At 35.8% G+C, this 17113-nt stretch overlaps 1 protein-coding gene across 2 annotated transcripts in view; it reads right to left on the minus strand.

The window, feature by feature from the left end:
- Window positions 1-17113, minus strand: part of Dpm1 (Dolichyl-phosphate mannosyltransferase subunit 1) — a 110751-nt gene that overhangs the window by 78509 nt on the left and 15129 nt on the right. For both annotated transcript variants that reach the window (XM_090381909.1, XM_090381910.1), the window contains exon 3: window positions 10055-10165. In XM_090381909.1, coding sequence (XP_090238035.1) covers window positions 10055-10165 — 111 coding nt within the window. The remainder of the gene's footprint in view (window positions 1-10054; window positions 10166-17113) is intronic.

The raw sequence follows: 17113 nt of genomic DNA on the forward strand, positions 1-17113 counted from the left end.
CACTTATTTTATCTAAATCATAACTTCTTTCTGAGCAACACTCACTAAAGTTTTCTTTATTAATCAACTTTATAGGAGCACAAATTTAGCTAACATACAGCTGGTGCCATCAGCACCACATAAGAGATCGGGTACTATATATTGGATACTATCATTAACTTTCAATTTTCAATTTTTTTTTTTTTTTTTTTAATTAATGTAAAATTATGTGTCCTTCATGGTGCACCAAATTTGAATGTTGTTAACTCTATCTGAGTGAATATCACCTTTTGCATTTTCCAGTGTAAATAATTACTGCTTGATGCTGGCATCGAGAAACAAATTTTTGTTACTCTTTATTTGAAATTCTGTTTCAAATGTGTTTTTGTATTATTTTGCACACAGTAATATATCACTTCAAGACTATTTATACACATACACTGATTTGGCTTTACATTAGCAGCACCTCCCTCGTGAAGGAACGGACTGATCTGTGACACTGATGAAAGCTCAAAGTCAGGAACAGCTTATATAAGATTGTAGTTCACAAACAATCTTTTTTGGCAATCAGTTTTTGGATGTCTGCAAAGAAGAATAAGTCACTGTCAATTTTTCAAATTCAAACATGGAATGATTGTGGGGCAAGATGCACGGGTGCCAGTATCTCAACAACAGCTAATGTAGCTTGTGACTGTCATTCTAGGGTATCACAAACCTACCATGACTTGCTCAACAGCAGTTGTAAAACCAGTCAAAGGTCACACATGGGACAGCTTCATGTGGTGAGTGTTATGTCTCATCTCATAACACAGCAGCAATGCAACAGAATGGCCCAGCTAACCACCCAGTACAATGTACAAATAGCAGACCAATATCCACATGGAATATGTGCCATATATTAGCCTGTACAGACAGACCCCCCCCCAACTTACATAAATTCAGACTTACACAAATTATCCTGAAAGGGCTATTGAAAAAAATTTTACTTAACACACTTACATTACTTGCATACTAACTAACAGCAGCCTTCCACAAGGCAGACTACCCACACCTTCCTCAGTCTTGCTTTGCTTACTATTGAAAACAGACATGGTGTATATTTGTATTCATACACTTAAATAATTTTTAGTGTTTGTGTGTACTGTGATAGAGTATAATCATGACTGGAAAAACGAACAAAAGTAGAAAAAAGTACACCCATGCGTAAATGCACCAAAATTGAGTTAAAGATTAAAATTATAAAGACATATGAAGGTGGACAAAGCTTAATGGCAATAGGACGTAATCTTGGTCTCACACCACCACCAACGGTAAATACAATTGTGAAGGATGCTGCCTGTATAAAGGAACATGTGAAAAGATCTGCCTCTTTAAAGTCAACAATAACAACAAAAAAAGCATTCTGGTGCTATTTATGACATGAAAAAATTGTTAACTATGTGATGGAAGACCAGACCAAATACAAAACCACATTCCGCTAAGTTTAATGGCAATTCAGACAAAAGCAAGAAGTCTTTTTGAAGACATGAAATCAAAATATCCATATGGTTCTCAATCTTTAGTGGCAAATAATGGCTGGTTTGCTAGATTTAAGAATCGTGCTGGTTTTCATAATGTTAAAGTGTCTGGAGAAGCTGCTAGTGGCAATACCGAAGTAGCAAAGAAATATCCTGAGTTGTGAAACAAATAATCGACAAGGGTCCTTACGTGCTGCAACAAGTGTTTAATATAGATGAGACTGGATTGTTTTGGGAAAAAAATGCCATGTTGCACATATATATCTCTAAAGTGGAAAAAAACAATGCCAGAACAAAGCTTAAAAAAGGCTAACTCTTTTGCTTAGTGGAAATGCTTCTGGTTGCTGTAAGCTTAAGCAGCTGCTAGCCTATCATTAAAAAAAAAACTCAGGCGCTTTGAAAGGCTTCAAGTAAGGCAACTCTTCCCATATATTATTGTTCAAATCCAAAAGCATGGGTTTTTATTGTTCTTTTTGAAGACTCCTTTATTAACTGTTTCACACCTGAAGTTGAGAAATATTGCCAAGAAACTGACATTCCATTCAAGATTTTGCTTATCATTGATAATGCTCCTGGTCATCCTGCACATTTGGACGATTTTCATTCAAACATAAAAGTACTCTAACTTCCACCCAGCACTACTTCACTCATCCAGCCCATGGACCAGGGCACAAATGCCAACTTCAAAGCTTACTATTTACTAAAGCTTCTGTGTAGGCATTGGTAGCTATGGACAGAGATTCCGATTTAAGAGTATTCGGAACCAGAAGAACTGAGACATTTCGTGATGAAAGAGATGACAATCGCATTCCATGAGATTTCAGCAGGAATGGAGATGAATCCTAATGCCTCACAGTTCTTAAAGGTCCAAAGAAAAATAGATAACACTTTAGCCTGTTATCAAGAGATTTATGAAGAGAAGAAAAAAGCCACTGTTCAGTCATCTCTTGATAATTTCATAACGAAGATTGAACGGCTAAATTAAACTTTATTTTTCTATTTTCTCATACTATTTATAATGTATTATATTATTTTACATTAATAATTACATATTTAAATGTAATTTGTGTGTGCATCCTGCGAATGAAACTAAAAGAAATAACCTTAAAAACATGTCAATGTACTACTGTATACACATACTGTAAACACGTAAGGAATAGAGTATGATTAATAGCTGCGGGCAGGTAAAATCTGACATAAAATTCAGTTACATAAAGGTTTGTGGAATGCAACTCTTACGTAAGTTGGGTCTGTCTGCATAGGCTATGGCAGTTGCTGGCCATCAGTGGTACCCATGCTCATTTCAAGATACAAGAAACTGTGCCTTGCATGGGCACATCAGCACCAACAATGGACTACCAATGTGTGGAAATCTGTGGCTTGGTCTATTAATTCTACTTCAAACTGCAGCATGCTGATGGGCAAATCTGCATTTGGAGAAAGCAACAAGGCCATGGCACATGATTGCACTGTTGGTGTTCAGCAGGCTGGAAACAATGGTGTTGGTTTGGGGAGTGTTTCTGTAGCATGCTTGGGTCCTCTAATGACCGCTAATCAATGGGAATGCCTACCTTTCTGTCATCAATGGCCAAATGCACCTCTTCATAATGACATTGTATCCGGACAACACCGGCATCTATCAACAAGACAACACACCATGGCTTGAGGTCCATCAGGTTGCTAACTGGTTTCAGAAACGTGACAATGAATTCTCCCTCCCATTGCCACTCAACTCACATAATCTCAACCCAATTGAGCAATGTACTGGAAAAGGATATTCAATTCTACTACCATCCACCTGAAAATGTATGGGCACTGCTGGACATATAGTACAATGCATAGGTAGCACTAGGACACTCTTCAAAGACACCTTGGAGTCCTAGTGCATGTACTCCACAAGGTGGTTACCTTGTGGAGTCCATGACAAAATGTGTACAGGCTATATTATGGACAAAAGGTAACCCACAAGGTATCAGGAAAGTGTTGCAAAGCAATCTCTCTCTCTCTCTCTCTCTCTCTGTGTGTTGTTTGGTTTTTAGGAGCATTAGCAACTAAGGCCATATTGCTCCGGGGATGCTCCGGTGGTCATTCCCTGACCTTTCCACATCCTCCGTATTTGGTGGTCGTGGGCTCGAACCCCGGTCTAATCAAGAAGCGGGTGCTATGCATTGCTGCTCCTGCTCACCTGGCTACGGAGGCGCCGTGTGTGTGTGTGTGTGTGTGTGTGTGTGTGTGTGTGTGTGTGTGTGTGTGTGTGTGTGTGTGTGTGTGTGTGTGTGTGTGTGTGTGCGTGTGTGTGTGTGTGTGTGTGTGACTTTTTTTTATATCTAATTTCTTGGATTATGCAAGAAGTTATATGAAAAAATTTTATTATACAAGATCATCTAAAAAGAATACATCTTTAGTCAAATGGATAAATTAATAATAAAGGAGATAGCAAAACACAGCATCTAACTTAATGGACAGAAATATCCAGTCATCTGAATAGAAATCACTAAAACAAATGTGATGAAATACATCCAACACACTCTGAAACAAGAATAGTTATAAAAAACTTTTGCACAACTCTAGAATAAATAATGTATTTTTGTGTTACTTGGCATAAACAATAATATATATCACTTCAAGACAATATATTTCTAAAGCTAGATGAAAAGTAAGAGAAACAGCTGGCAACAAACATACGAGAACTATTTCATAATAAATGAATGAGATTCCCACCTCTGTTCTGAAATAACTTGTAACAAACGTGGTAGTGGTAAACGTAACAGGTCTTCTCGTGCTATAACTCTGAGAAAATGATATATTTAATAAATGCCTATATTTAGGAAGGTAAAAAAAAAAAAAAAAAATCAGACTTTTATCTTCATCCAACAATTAAAGAGGCTTGTTATTTTCAAATTAGACTTCACAGATCTAGCACTGCCCAGGGTTAAAAGGATGGAATCTTGCAGCTGGGATTCAGCTGCAAAACTTCCACATAGAGAAAGAGATATCGCTTATGCACATTTTTACACCATTGCAGAATCCCTGAGCTACTGTTTTGATTAGTCTTTATGAAGAAATCACAATTGTTAAGAGGGAGTTCTTTTCTGACAAAGTCAAAGTGGGTGAATATTCCCACTGTGATGTTTCACAATGGGAATATACACCCACTGATTCATGTTGCAGGGACTGTTCAAATTTTATGTATAAAAAAGATATCTGCGAGCCCTTGCCTTTTTCTGTCTGGGCAGTAATCAGCACTACAGGATAAGAGAATGATCTGCTAAAACTAAGCCGCAGCCTGACACACATAACATAGTAAACAGTCTCTTTATTTCAAGAAACTAAGTCATTCTTCCACCATTCCATATCAACCTAGGAATGGTCAAACAATGTGTTAAAACACTACATCCTTAGTATGGCACTTTAAAGTAAATACAGTATATATTTCCAAAACTGCATATTGTATCTGTGAAAATTTATCAGTCCACAAGTTAAGCAGATATTGGCTTCACAAGAAATGTAGAAAAAAAAATGACTGATGCTGTCTGAAATGCTTGGCAGTCATTTTGCTTTGTTGTGAATGACTTTCCGTGCTAGTTTACAAGTTCTTGAAAATTACTGCATAACATCTGTGTACTCATTGCTCTGTTCACTAAGTTCTTTTACTTTTTTCTTGTTTTAGATCAACGTACAATCAATGGATAATACATAAAATGATTAAGAATATAAACAACACTTCACTGCATAAAGGTAAATAACAGAAATAATGAGAACCATAAAATTCACATTTTATTTAGGATACACAAAAATCAGGGAATTTCAACAATTACTGTGGTATGGTTGAGATCTAAATGTTATCAAGACAGACAGATAAGAAAATTTTGATTTTCAGGTTCACTCAGTGGGAAAAAATGTCATCTTATTTTGTGGAACTACTATACATCTACAAGACATGAAACAGATTCCAGAAAATATACTCACACACAAAGATTTAAGGAGAGAGATGCTATCTGTGAAAATGAGCAGAGGAACTTTTAACTCTGTTGCTTGTGATCAAGCTTTGGAACAAGTACAAATCCAATCATCAGCAATCAGAGGAGGAATGACTAGAATCATACAAAGGAAAGATGCTATTCAAATATGGTTAATATTATATCCTTCAAAAAATACAATTCGTGATTCATTACTTTCACTTTGTAGAATGCTAATCTGACTGTAGATGTTCAATCCATTGACCAGAAAGAATGGAATAAAATAAAGGGGAAGAAGATGATGTCTGGCAATTATTGATGGAACTAAGTGATAAAAATCATTTTGTGAAAATGAGAAAATCACTTGTAAATTTCAAAGAAGGTTAAAAAAAAATAAAAATATGAAAAAGGGTAGGAAAATTTCAAAGCTTGTTTGTGAACAACCTTTGAAATTACAAAACACAAAGAAATAGGGAGCCTTCAACAAATCTTCAATCTACCAGATCAGAGGTTTTAACACATCTACATCGGGGTGGCCAACTTAATTTGTGATGTGATCTACTTCTTTTCTTCAAAATGTGCCGCGATCTACCATCTCAAGAATATCATTGCATGTGGTTAAAACAGTGGCGGAATAAGGAAAAATCAGGCCCTAGGCAAGATTCTCATTTCGGGGCCCCACCTAGGGTTGCCACCTTCAGAAATTGTACTGGAGGAAACAGTTGAATGAGTTAAAAAAAGGTCTTATATTACTAAATATAAAAATACAGGTCTTGTATCATGTTGAAAGCAAAAAAGAGTCCTCTGCCTAACTAAATCTACCTAATCAACGTGCGACTAGCACTATCTAGTGAATCATCATACACGATGATTTACCAGATAGCACGGCGTGCAAAGATGCTTTGATTGATCGGCGCAAAACAAGTGGAACATTATAAATTTATTTAAAATAAAATAATGAAAAAATGTATAATAAAACCGTTTTACAGGCCCTAGGCAGTTGTCTGGTCTGCCTAGGCCAAAGTCCGCCCTGGGTTATAAAGTTAATCAACACATAATGCAAAATGTTGTTTATAAATTTTAAAATTAAATACAATTCCGAATTCTTATTTTAAATTCATATGTAATTAAATTTTTAATTTATGTGTAGTTTGTGTCATCTTTCAAAATCGGGGATATACTGTGATAAGGCCAACCATAAAGAATCTTCTGTAAGAGTATATAAGAATCTTCTGTCCGTAAGAGTAGAGCAATTCTTCATCTTCATTTGTTTCAAATACGAAAAAGCCAATTCATACAGATACGTGGAAACAAAACAGGAATTTAAAAGTTTACTGCATTTTTTTACATTTGCGAACGTTTCTCAGCAAACATATTTCCAAAAGTCTTTTTCTGATGACCTGGCTTTTAGGAAGATATCGTTTCACAATGTAATAATTTCATTTTCAAGTAATATTTTCTTCATGTGCAAAATCTTTCACATGGAGAGAACTAAGACGACATAAGAAATATATTGAACAATGTCTTCAATTGTTTTTAAAATCACTGAATCTGGTGTCAAAAATCATCCACAACTTTCTTAATTTCATAAACATATTTCTCACTATTAAAATCAAAAACAGGATATTTTTGCAAATGATCTTGTATATTTGCAAAATGATCAAATTGTTTTTCTTTGAAATTCTTAGCATTTGCCAAAAATTGATATTTATATGCAGAAATACTACTAATCATGTCACCCACATTTTTATTTTTTCTTTGTAATTCCAAATTCAGATCACTTAATTTATTGGTAAAATCTACCAAAAAAAGCCAGATCACACAACCACTCCGTATATTGTAGCTACTGATAATCATCTCCCCTTTATTCAACAACTTTTTTTTAATTTCATTCAGCAAATTTTGAATTCTCTGTAGAAACTTACTCCAACTCAGCCACCTGACATCTGTGTGTAATATCAGATCTGGTTCTTTTTCATCGAGTTGCATTTTGAAAAGTCTCCTTTGAAGAGATCATTCTCTGGTAAGGTCACTAATTTGAAAGCAATGTCCATAACACTTTTAGTATTTAATCTTTTGCTTGCTAATGCTTGTTGGTGAATGATACAGCGGTAACTCAAAAAATCTGGGAATTCAACATCCTTTTGGCACAATGCAATATATCCGTTAAGCTGCCCCATCATTGCATTAGCTCCATCTGTTGTTATTGATACGAGCTTAAATAGTGGTAATTTAAATTTGTCAATAAAATTTTTGAGTGCATTAAATACAGGGTGTCTCAAAAGTATTGGTACGATTGTTTAGGGGAGGTAGGTAACATCTAAAGGAATGTGAATCGCATAGGAACCCATAACCGGAAACGTCACGGGGAAGTAGTAGCAGAGGCACAAGAAGCAGAAATGACACAAGGTAATTAGTGGCAAACATTTATTTGACAATATTAACAATGGAATATGAGATGGATGCATTTCACGATGTTACAACAGATGCTCGAAGGTTCCACCACGAGACACGATGCATGTGTGACACCGACGCGGCATGGATTGGTGGACACGGTATAACACACCTGGAGTTTCTTTGACAGTAGCAGCAGCGCAGATGAGTCTTACCACGAGATCCATTTCTGTCTCCACAGGTGATTCATACACGATAGATTTGGGCCCCCCCCCCACAGAAAAAAATTAAGGCTCAATAAATCGGGTGAGCGTGGGGGCCAGGCAACGGGTCCACCAAGGCCAATACATTGATGCCCAAAACGCTTGTTCAAATGGTCACGAACCTTCCATAATGGGCAGGAGCCCCATCCTGTTGAAACCAAATGTTGTGTCTCACATTTGTTGGAACATCGTCAAGTAACCCTGGTAGAACTTGCTCAAGAAAGATCCGATATTTAGCGGAGTTCATGCGGGATGGTAACAGGTATGGGCCGACTAAGCAGTCACCAACCATACCTGCCCACACATTTATTGCGAAGCGATGTTGTGCCGCATGGGAGCGCACACCATGTGGGCCCTCTGCTAATCCATACACTAGGTGCATGTCTGCCAGCTCACAGTTTGTATATCGATGAATGCTCTTCGTGCGGCGACTACTGCTTGAATGAATAAACCAGAAATTTTCCCTCTAGCGAACTGATGAACAGCGGCCATGTACCGACTTACGGTGATGTTTCCAGTTATGGGTTCCTATGCAATTCACATTCCTTTAGATGTTACCTACCTCCCCTAAATGTTTCTACCAATATTTTTGAGCCACCCTGTATATCAAGACCTCTAGTTCTTTCTTTTAACGAAACCATACCCAGCAGTTCTTCTCTAGTGGCAGAATCATCGAAAACCATACTAATAAAAACAAGCAATTGAGCTGTATCCCTGACGTCTGTAAATTCATCTAGTTGTAAAAAAAGGACACACAATTAGCAATATGCACACGCAATTATTCGCTCACATTTTTACTCATTTTTTCGATATGTTGCATCACAGTATTTCAGAGATAATTGCAAATCTTGAAGAGCACTTTTAATTTCATTTCTGTTCTTAAAATTTTCAAAAAGAGAATCTGTTTTTTCTAAAAATGCATCTTTGATGAATTGACCATCAGAAAACGGTTTGCATTTTTTTGCAAGAAAAGATGACTCACTTTAAATGATGCTACAGTTGCTGCTTTAGATTGTAAATTACATGTCCCGAAGAAATTTCGTTGTGTGAATAATCTGTTTAATTTAATTTTAAGGTCGCTATTAGGCAGAAAATCAGATTGGTATTTACCATGGAGTGCATTGAAGTACCTTTCTAAATTTCCTTTTTTGGTTATAGCCACAGCAGCATTGCAAATCAAACAACAACATTTTTCTTTTATCATTACAAAAAAGTATTTAGTGCCCACCCTTGATGTAAATGATACGTTTTACTCTTTTTCGTAGTATTCATTTTAAATCAAAGGGTATGTATTAAATTAATGTATAAGTACTGTCCAGTTATTAATATTAAGTAAGCTAAATAAGAATTCGACACATATACTATGCTCGCCACAATGTAACTGCGTGAATTTTCACTAGACAAGAGTAGCGGCTGCGCGGCGACAAGAGCAGTCACATAGCTCAATGGATTTGTAATAAGCGTATGCGGTGGGGCGCATAATAATAATAACATTTAGATTTTGACTAATCTATTTTATATATATATATATAAAATTCGTCTTGATCAACCAAAATTAAAGCCGCGATCGATTGCTAGATCGTAATCGACTTGTTGGCCACCCCTGATCTATATGATTCCAATCCTGCCTTTTCAGACATATTTTCCAAGAAAGAAAATATGTCTGAAACTGATGAAAACATTACATAAGCAGTGTTGCAGTCACCTGACCATAATTTTTTTTCAGTAGTTATCCATACATTCATTTGCTAGCAGAAAAAGTGTCAAAATTACAGTGATAACCATATGGAAAAATAATGCTACAATCACTGTGTCACTAAACTATGTTGATAAATGAGTCAGCAGTGTGAATCACCACAATGTGTGTGAGTGTATGTGAGTCACAACAATGAGTCACCGTGTGTTCCTTACTTTCTGGAACCCCCTATAAAGCTGTACTTACATGATGAGAAAGATCAGCATCCATAATGATAATAAAATTTCCTGTTGCATGTTTCATTCCATGAATATATGCAGTTCCAAGTCCAAGCTTCTTAGGTCTTGGCCGTAAAACCTAAAAACCAGAAATCTTTTAATGTAAATAAACATAATTTTATCAAGATAACACCAAACAAAAAAAAAAATGGTTTTGAACTGAACTTCACACAAAAAAAAAAAAAAAGTCTATCCTCTTTTTTTTTTTTTTTTTTTTTTGTTTCTAAAATTCTTTATTTGTTTGATATAGTAGTAATAAGAATAATAATTATTACAGAGCTTTTTTTTTGTTATAAAACCAAACAATTTATGAGTATCTCTAAGAAATATGCCAGGAAAAAAAAAAAAAATTTGAATTTACCTCATATATGATAAACAGTTCTGAAGGTGACGCCTACCTTCACCAAATTTGCTGTCCGATTCTGCAGTTGCTATTGTTTATACAGAAACATAGAAAAATCAAATATTTCTTATTTATTGCAGTTTGTGTATAAGGATGTTTGTATTAACTAAAAACATATTTTTAGCTCAAAACTGCTGGCAGCCCAAATTCTTTAAAGGTCAGAAAATGTTAATAAAAAGACAGTATGTGGCAGCTCACAAAAATAGTAATGGAAACATTTATTCCATGTTCAGTTTGTTATACTAGATTAAAATCCCTTCTGACACTTAGTGTAATCAAACTGCTAAATGATTACATTCTAGATCTACTTTGGAATATTGGCATCAGGCTTGTGGAAGAGGTTTTAAGAATGCTACTGCTTCCAGCCAAAGAAAATTCATTATTCACTGATTGTCTCCAGTTAGAAATAGCTGCTGCATCCTCAGAACTCTTCACTTCTGTCTTTGGTTTGATGAAAGGATTCCAAAGTGGATTCAGAAATATAATCAAGCTTAATAGCTTGATTGTGCCAGGTTTAGAAGGAGATATTGTAACTTTTCAACAGGTATAACAAATATTGAAATATTATGAATAGAAGAATAAGGCTATAAGGTAAATCTATAGGGTTCGGGTTAAAGGATGAGATGGTTACAGCACAACGGGATACTAGTGCACCTGCCTCAGTGTAAAGAACCACAGGTAGGTAATAAAGTCCTGGATGAATAGTAGAATAACACAAAAAATTATCTTAAGATGCAAATTTAGGAAGAAAATAAATATAAGGAGAAATTTTAAAATTAAATCACGTGGACTATGGCTAAGATGAAAAAAAAATTTATAAAATGCACCAAGAAGAAAGAATGGAATTAATGGATAATATAAAACAATGTATACAGAAAAGGAATGGGAAATAAATTATTTATGTGCTATTATTATAAAGGTAAAATATGATACCTTATAATTTGCAGAAATCAATCTTCCAGACTTCAGTGGGGATCAGCTTGGAAGATTAGTTTCAAAAGACTGTAAGGCAGGGCCCTTAGTGTGTGCAATATCTCTGTATAAAATGAGGAAATATGATGAATATTTTTAATAATAATAAATGATAATAAATTTAGCAGGTTGAAAAAGGTGGACATATGGTTAAATTGATGGGGTCAAAATGGAAAAATAATGAGATCAAGAGTTTCTCATTTGAAATTTAGAGAACTAAGATGGAAATTTAACAAGAAACTATTGCTGCTACCATGCACAAATTGAAAATTTAAAAGCTTATATACTTTTTTGATTACTATCTTCATCTGGACCCCATACACAACATCTATCTCCTTGAGCAAATCCAAAAGAATATTTTTAAATATTCAGCTCTTAAAAACAAACACCACCCTGAATATGCCAAGAGAATACACTTCTTAATTCTCTTTGTAGATTCCGTATGGTTCCATTAATTTGTTACTTCACATCCTGGACTAAATGTTGTCTATACTGAATGAAAGTTTCAGTATAAAGTGAGGAGGTTTCACAAAAATCTTGCCATTGGATATCAACAAGCCAACATCGGGAAATAAACTATATAATTCTTCTGAAACTCTGTGGAGTGAACCTTCTAAATAAGTCATGTGAAGAAATGAACTGGAAAAGAATTTTAAGAGCACTCACTTCCATCTTAATGCTGAGTTTATCAGGAGCAGCAGAATATTATCAAGCATAATTATGCACAACCAAAGTACAGAAAAATAATTTGTAAAAAAGGTAAGCAATGGTTGAGCTACTTACCTTTTTGAGTACCTCAGATATAAATAAATAAATACAATTTTGAAAATTTATTGGTCTCTGTAGTTCTGATGATTGCTGGCAAAAGAAATCCAAAAGAAAACACTGGCAAAACATCTCTACTGTCCATTTAACAAGCATCCAAGTAATTTTTTTCTTAATGTATTCTCACTTGGAACATGCTCCTTTGTTTTCTTTTTTTTCTTAAAACCCTTCAAAGGGGCATTTTCAGATTACTGTAGGTAATGCCATCATTAACAATAGCTTAGTGTAAATCTAAATCAAATAAACTGAGAATGCTTTCCAGAACATGTAGAATATAATACATAGCAAGTAGGCATGGCTTCTTGTTACCAGCCTTTTAAGTCACAGCTACTTTTTTGTTTAGAAGTATGTAAAATTTGGGAAACAAAATACTTCTTACTGGAATTCATTGCTTTTTCATGCATTACAAAACAAGATACTACTGACAGACAACATCGATCTGTATTTTAAGAAAAATTCTCTGATGTTTTAGTGCTGATAAGAAATCTATATTTTTAATGGAAATTTTAAAAGTTATTCAAAATTTTCTCTATCATGTCAGAATCTTTAAAAAAAAAAAAAAGAGTGGAGATGCTTCTAGATTTTATAACTGGGTTCTTTTTATATAAAAATACTGATAAAAAATACTTAAAAACAGAAATATCAAAGGATACACGCTCCTGTCAAACACAGTTGACTGCAAACTGAATATATTATACATTAGAAACTGCGTTAAAGTTGTACTTTTAGGATTTCATCAGGCAGCCAGTTTCTGTGGTCTTTCCTCTTTTTAGCATACAGGTGTAGATAGCTATCAATATTGATATTCCATCCTCCTTGATACCATTTTTCATTTCTTTTATATCCTAATAGAATCTCCCCCCCCCCCCGCTCTTCACACTTAATCTACCGAAACTTTCTGGGAAATAATTGAGAAGTTTTGGAATTCTTTATAACAGTTAAAATTCTGCCTTCATTCATTTTACTATATCCCCTCTCAGAGCCTTATAAACCTCAATCATATCCCCCTCTAAGGTGCCTGGTTGCCAAGCTCTCAGCCTACACGATCAAAGTCTTTCTTCATTCAGTCGGCATTTTGCTGATCCCACCATGCAAGTTGCCCATCTTTGAACCCTTTCAAGCTCAACGTCTATTCAGGTGAGGTCTCCATACTTAAACAGTATTCCAAATGTGGTCTTACAACTGCCTTGTACAGTGGGATTATGAACTCCCCATCTCTACAGGATGTTGATTGATAAATCATCAATAGGACAAAAGGGGCATTCCTGACCACCTGTTTACAGTGCTAAGAACACTTCATATCAGCCCATATCATAACTCCAAGATCCCTTTCTTCCTCTACTGCCTTTTAATTTTAATTCAACCCCACAAAATGTATAACTTATTTTGGGGTTGCTATTTCCCATGTATAAGACCCTGCATTTTTCTGCATTAAAACATAGCTATCACTTTTCAGACTATTCTTAAAGCCAGTTCTGTCATTCTGAAGGAGCACTGCTTGGCACTGATCATTAATGACTCTTCCAATCTTTATGTTGTCTGCAAATTTTGACAGAATGCCCTTTATTCCTTTGTTGATGTCATTTGTAAAAATTAGAAACAACAGTGGTACAACTGATCCTTGGAGGACCCCATTTCTGATGTTACACTAATTTTAAGAATATCCATTAATCACAAACCCCTGCCTTCTACCCTGCAGCCACCCTGTAATCCATCTTAGAATCATTCCAGTAATCTGCACATATTCCAGTTTATACAGTAACCTCTCACAAAGGAATGAGTCAAATACCTTACTAAAATCCAAATAAACTATGCTGAAATTGTTCCCTACATTTTAACTGTGTAAAAATAGCTTACCAGGTTAGTTAAACATGATTTTCCCTTAACAAAACCATGTTGTGTGTTCTTCAGAATGCCATTCATATCTAACTGTCCCCTAGATTGCATTCGTAATAAATGCCTCTAAGATTTTTCCCTACCAAAGTCAGAATAACTGGTCTTTAGTTACTAACTTCACTCTTAGAACTGCCTTTATTTATTGGCAATACATTGGCAGTTCTCCATTCCACAGGAATATCTCCCAAATCGAAAGATGATTCAAGCAATGGTTCATTACACTCTCTGGCAACCACCCTCAAAATTACTGGATATACACCAACTCCAAGTGCCTTATTTGCCTTTAGGCTCAAAAGTTTTTCTAATAACAATCATCAATAATTTTGAAATCATTAATTTCATGTGGCTCAGCCTCACTCCCACAGCTCTCTCCTAATATAAAGAGTCTTTCATTGTCTTTCATCAGTAAAGGCCGATGCAAAGTACCTATTTAATTCATCAGCAACATCAGCTGGGTTATCTGACCTTCCCACACCCAATACACAAGGGTCTGATCTGATTCATGATGCTCTTCTTTGCATTCACATACATGAAGAACTCCTTGTTCCATTCTTTGCTCTCTTAGCCAGTGCTTTCTCATATTCAGCCTTGGCCTCCCTAACTTATCTGTGGTACTATTACAGATCAATCTCAGTATTTTTCATTGCTGTCTTTTTCTGCTCTATTACACTGTCCAGCTGCATATTCATCCATCCCAGCATCCCCATGCTCTATTTTCTTAATGGTATATATACAAGGGGTGATCATTTAATTTGTGGACTGGTGTAAGATTTTATCTTAATTGTCATCGTCTGGATCTTCTGTGAACTTCTCCTTCTCGAAACACTCTCCCTTTAACTGTACACACTATCGTCACCATCATACCCATGCATTAAATGCTTCTTACAAGATATTTTTCAGAGCTTTCTTCAGACGTGGAAACAAGAAGAAATCACACGGGGCTAAGTGCAGTGAATAAGTGGGATGTGGCAGAACCTCAGCACCTATAGTAGTGATCGCTGCCTGCACAATATTAGCCATATGGGGCCTGGCATTGTCTTGATAGAGAAACCATTTCACAACAGAAAGTTCATTCACACTGGAATATGGCCGTCCTACCACGACACTCATTATCATACGCTCCATTCATCTCTTTAACTGTTTTGATGCATTTAGGCCTTGTCTGACATAGTAACAAATCACATTTTGCTGTTCGATCTGTATATCCAACACTTGCTTCAAAATGATCGTCAGTGACACGCAGATAAAAAACCTCTCTTCGTGCAACATTAGCTCGACAAGTACTGGCATGAGTCCACAGTCTGCTCAGTAGCAATCAAGGAGAATGCCTGTAGCAGCAGTTATGGAAAGCTCACATGATAAACAAATTCTTGCACCAGTCTGCGAGTTAAATGATCACCCCCTTGTATGTTCATGTGTTCTGTTATTATTGCTTTGAAGGTATTCCATGATTCTGATGCATTTTCCCTCCCTTTGCAATCCACCTAATTAATACATGCCATAAACTTTTATAGTCCCCCTTTCTGAAATTAAAACCCATGCCTTTACCTTAAAACTACAACAACACCTTTCTTCATCTTCCAATAATGACTGCATAATCACTATCTGCCAATGGTTGCTGTACTTTAAGCCCTCTGATGTCATCTGATTCGTGAGTAATGATAAAGTCAAGCGTATTCTTATCCCGTATTTTCTCTAACATGCCGGTAGAAATAATAATCATCTAATTCAGTGATGTCCAACCTTTTCCATACAGGGGCCATATTCAAAGTTAGATTTGTTTCACTGGCTGCACTGAGTGATTTGAGAAAATTTGGTGTGTTACATTTTCCATATCTTGTTACATGTAAAAAGCAGTTTCTATTTTTATGTGCAACAAATCTATGTCAGTGATTAATTTGTTCGATTTTAAAATTATAAAAATATGACTTTTGTTTTTAAAAAAAAACCTTACTCTTTCTTGTTTTTTTTTTTAAATCTTACTTTTGCTTTTAGTATTAGCACATGATACAAGAAAGCAAGTTTATATAGCATCAGCCAAAAAAAAAAAAAATTCTCATTTCACCCATCCCATTCACTCTCCCTCCAAATGATTTTCTAGTTCTGCCCTGAATCTATTTAGACTGTCAACTTCTATACCATGATAGATACAACGCCTATGATAGATACAAGTTGATCTGTAACCAAGTTACAAAGGAGGTTAGGCAGGCGAAGGCAGAGTACGAGAAATCTTTGGCAAGGGATGCAAAGAAAAACAGAAAAGAGTTCTTTACTTATGTAAACTCTAGAAGGAAGGGGATGAATCAGATTGGTCCACTTGATATCGATGGGTCAACTGTTGATGATCCTGCTCAGGTAGCTAACAAACTAAATGAATATTTTGCATCGACATTCACACGTGAGGAGTTCTTTAGCGAGGGGAAAGCCAGGGGTGTATTCAACTCTAGCAGTAAGCTACAGAATCTTGTAATGACAGAGTAAAGTGGAGGAGAAACTGTTTAAGATAAACACAAGAAAGGCACCTGGGGTGGATGGGATCTATCCAGTTATATTAAAGGAGGCAGCAGAGGAAGTAAGTAAACCCTTAGCCATAATTATGAGAGCTTCCTTGGACTCAGGGGAGGTACCCATGGACTGGAGATGTGCAAATGTGACCCCAATTCACAAAGGAGGATCAAACGCTGACCCAAGCAATTATAGACCTGTGAGTTTAACTTCTGTTCCAGGAAAATTAATGGAGGCACTAGTTAAAGAGGCACTGCAGGATCATTTAGACAAGACTTCAGTTATAGCTCGGACACAGCATGGTTTTGTTAAGGGGAAGTCTTGCCTGACCAATTTGACTGGATACTATGATGCAGTCACAAAGGAACTGGATGCAGGGAATAACTTTGATATTATATACTTGGATCTTAGAAAGGCTTTTGATAC

The sequence above is a fragment of the Mastigoproctus giganteus genome, chromosome 9 (genome assembly GCF_048544385.1).
Source record: "Mastigoproctus giganteus isolate SK-2022 chromosome 9, ASM4854438v1, whole genome shotgun sequence".
NCBI lineage: Eukaryota > Metazoa > Arthropoda > Arachnida > Uropygi > Thelyphonidae > Mastigoproctus > Mastigoproctus giganteus.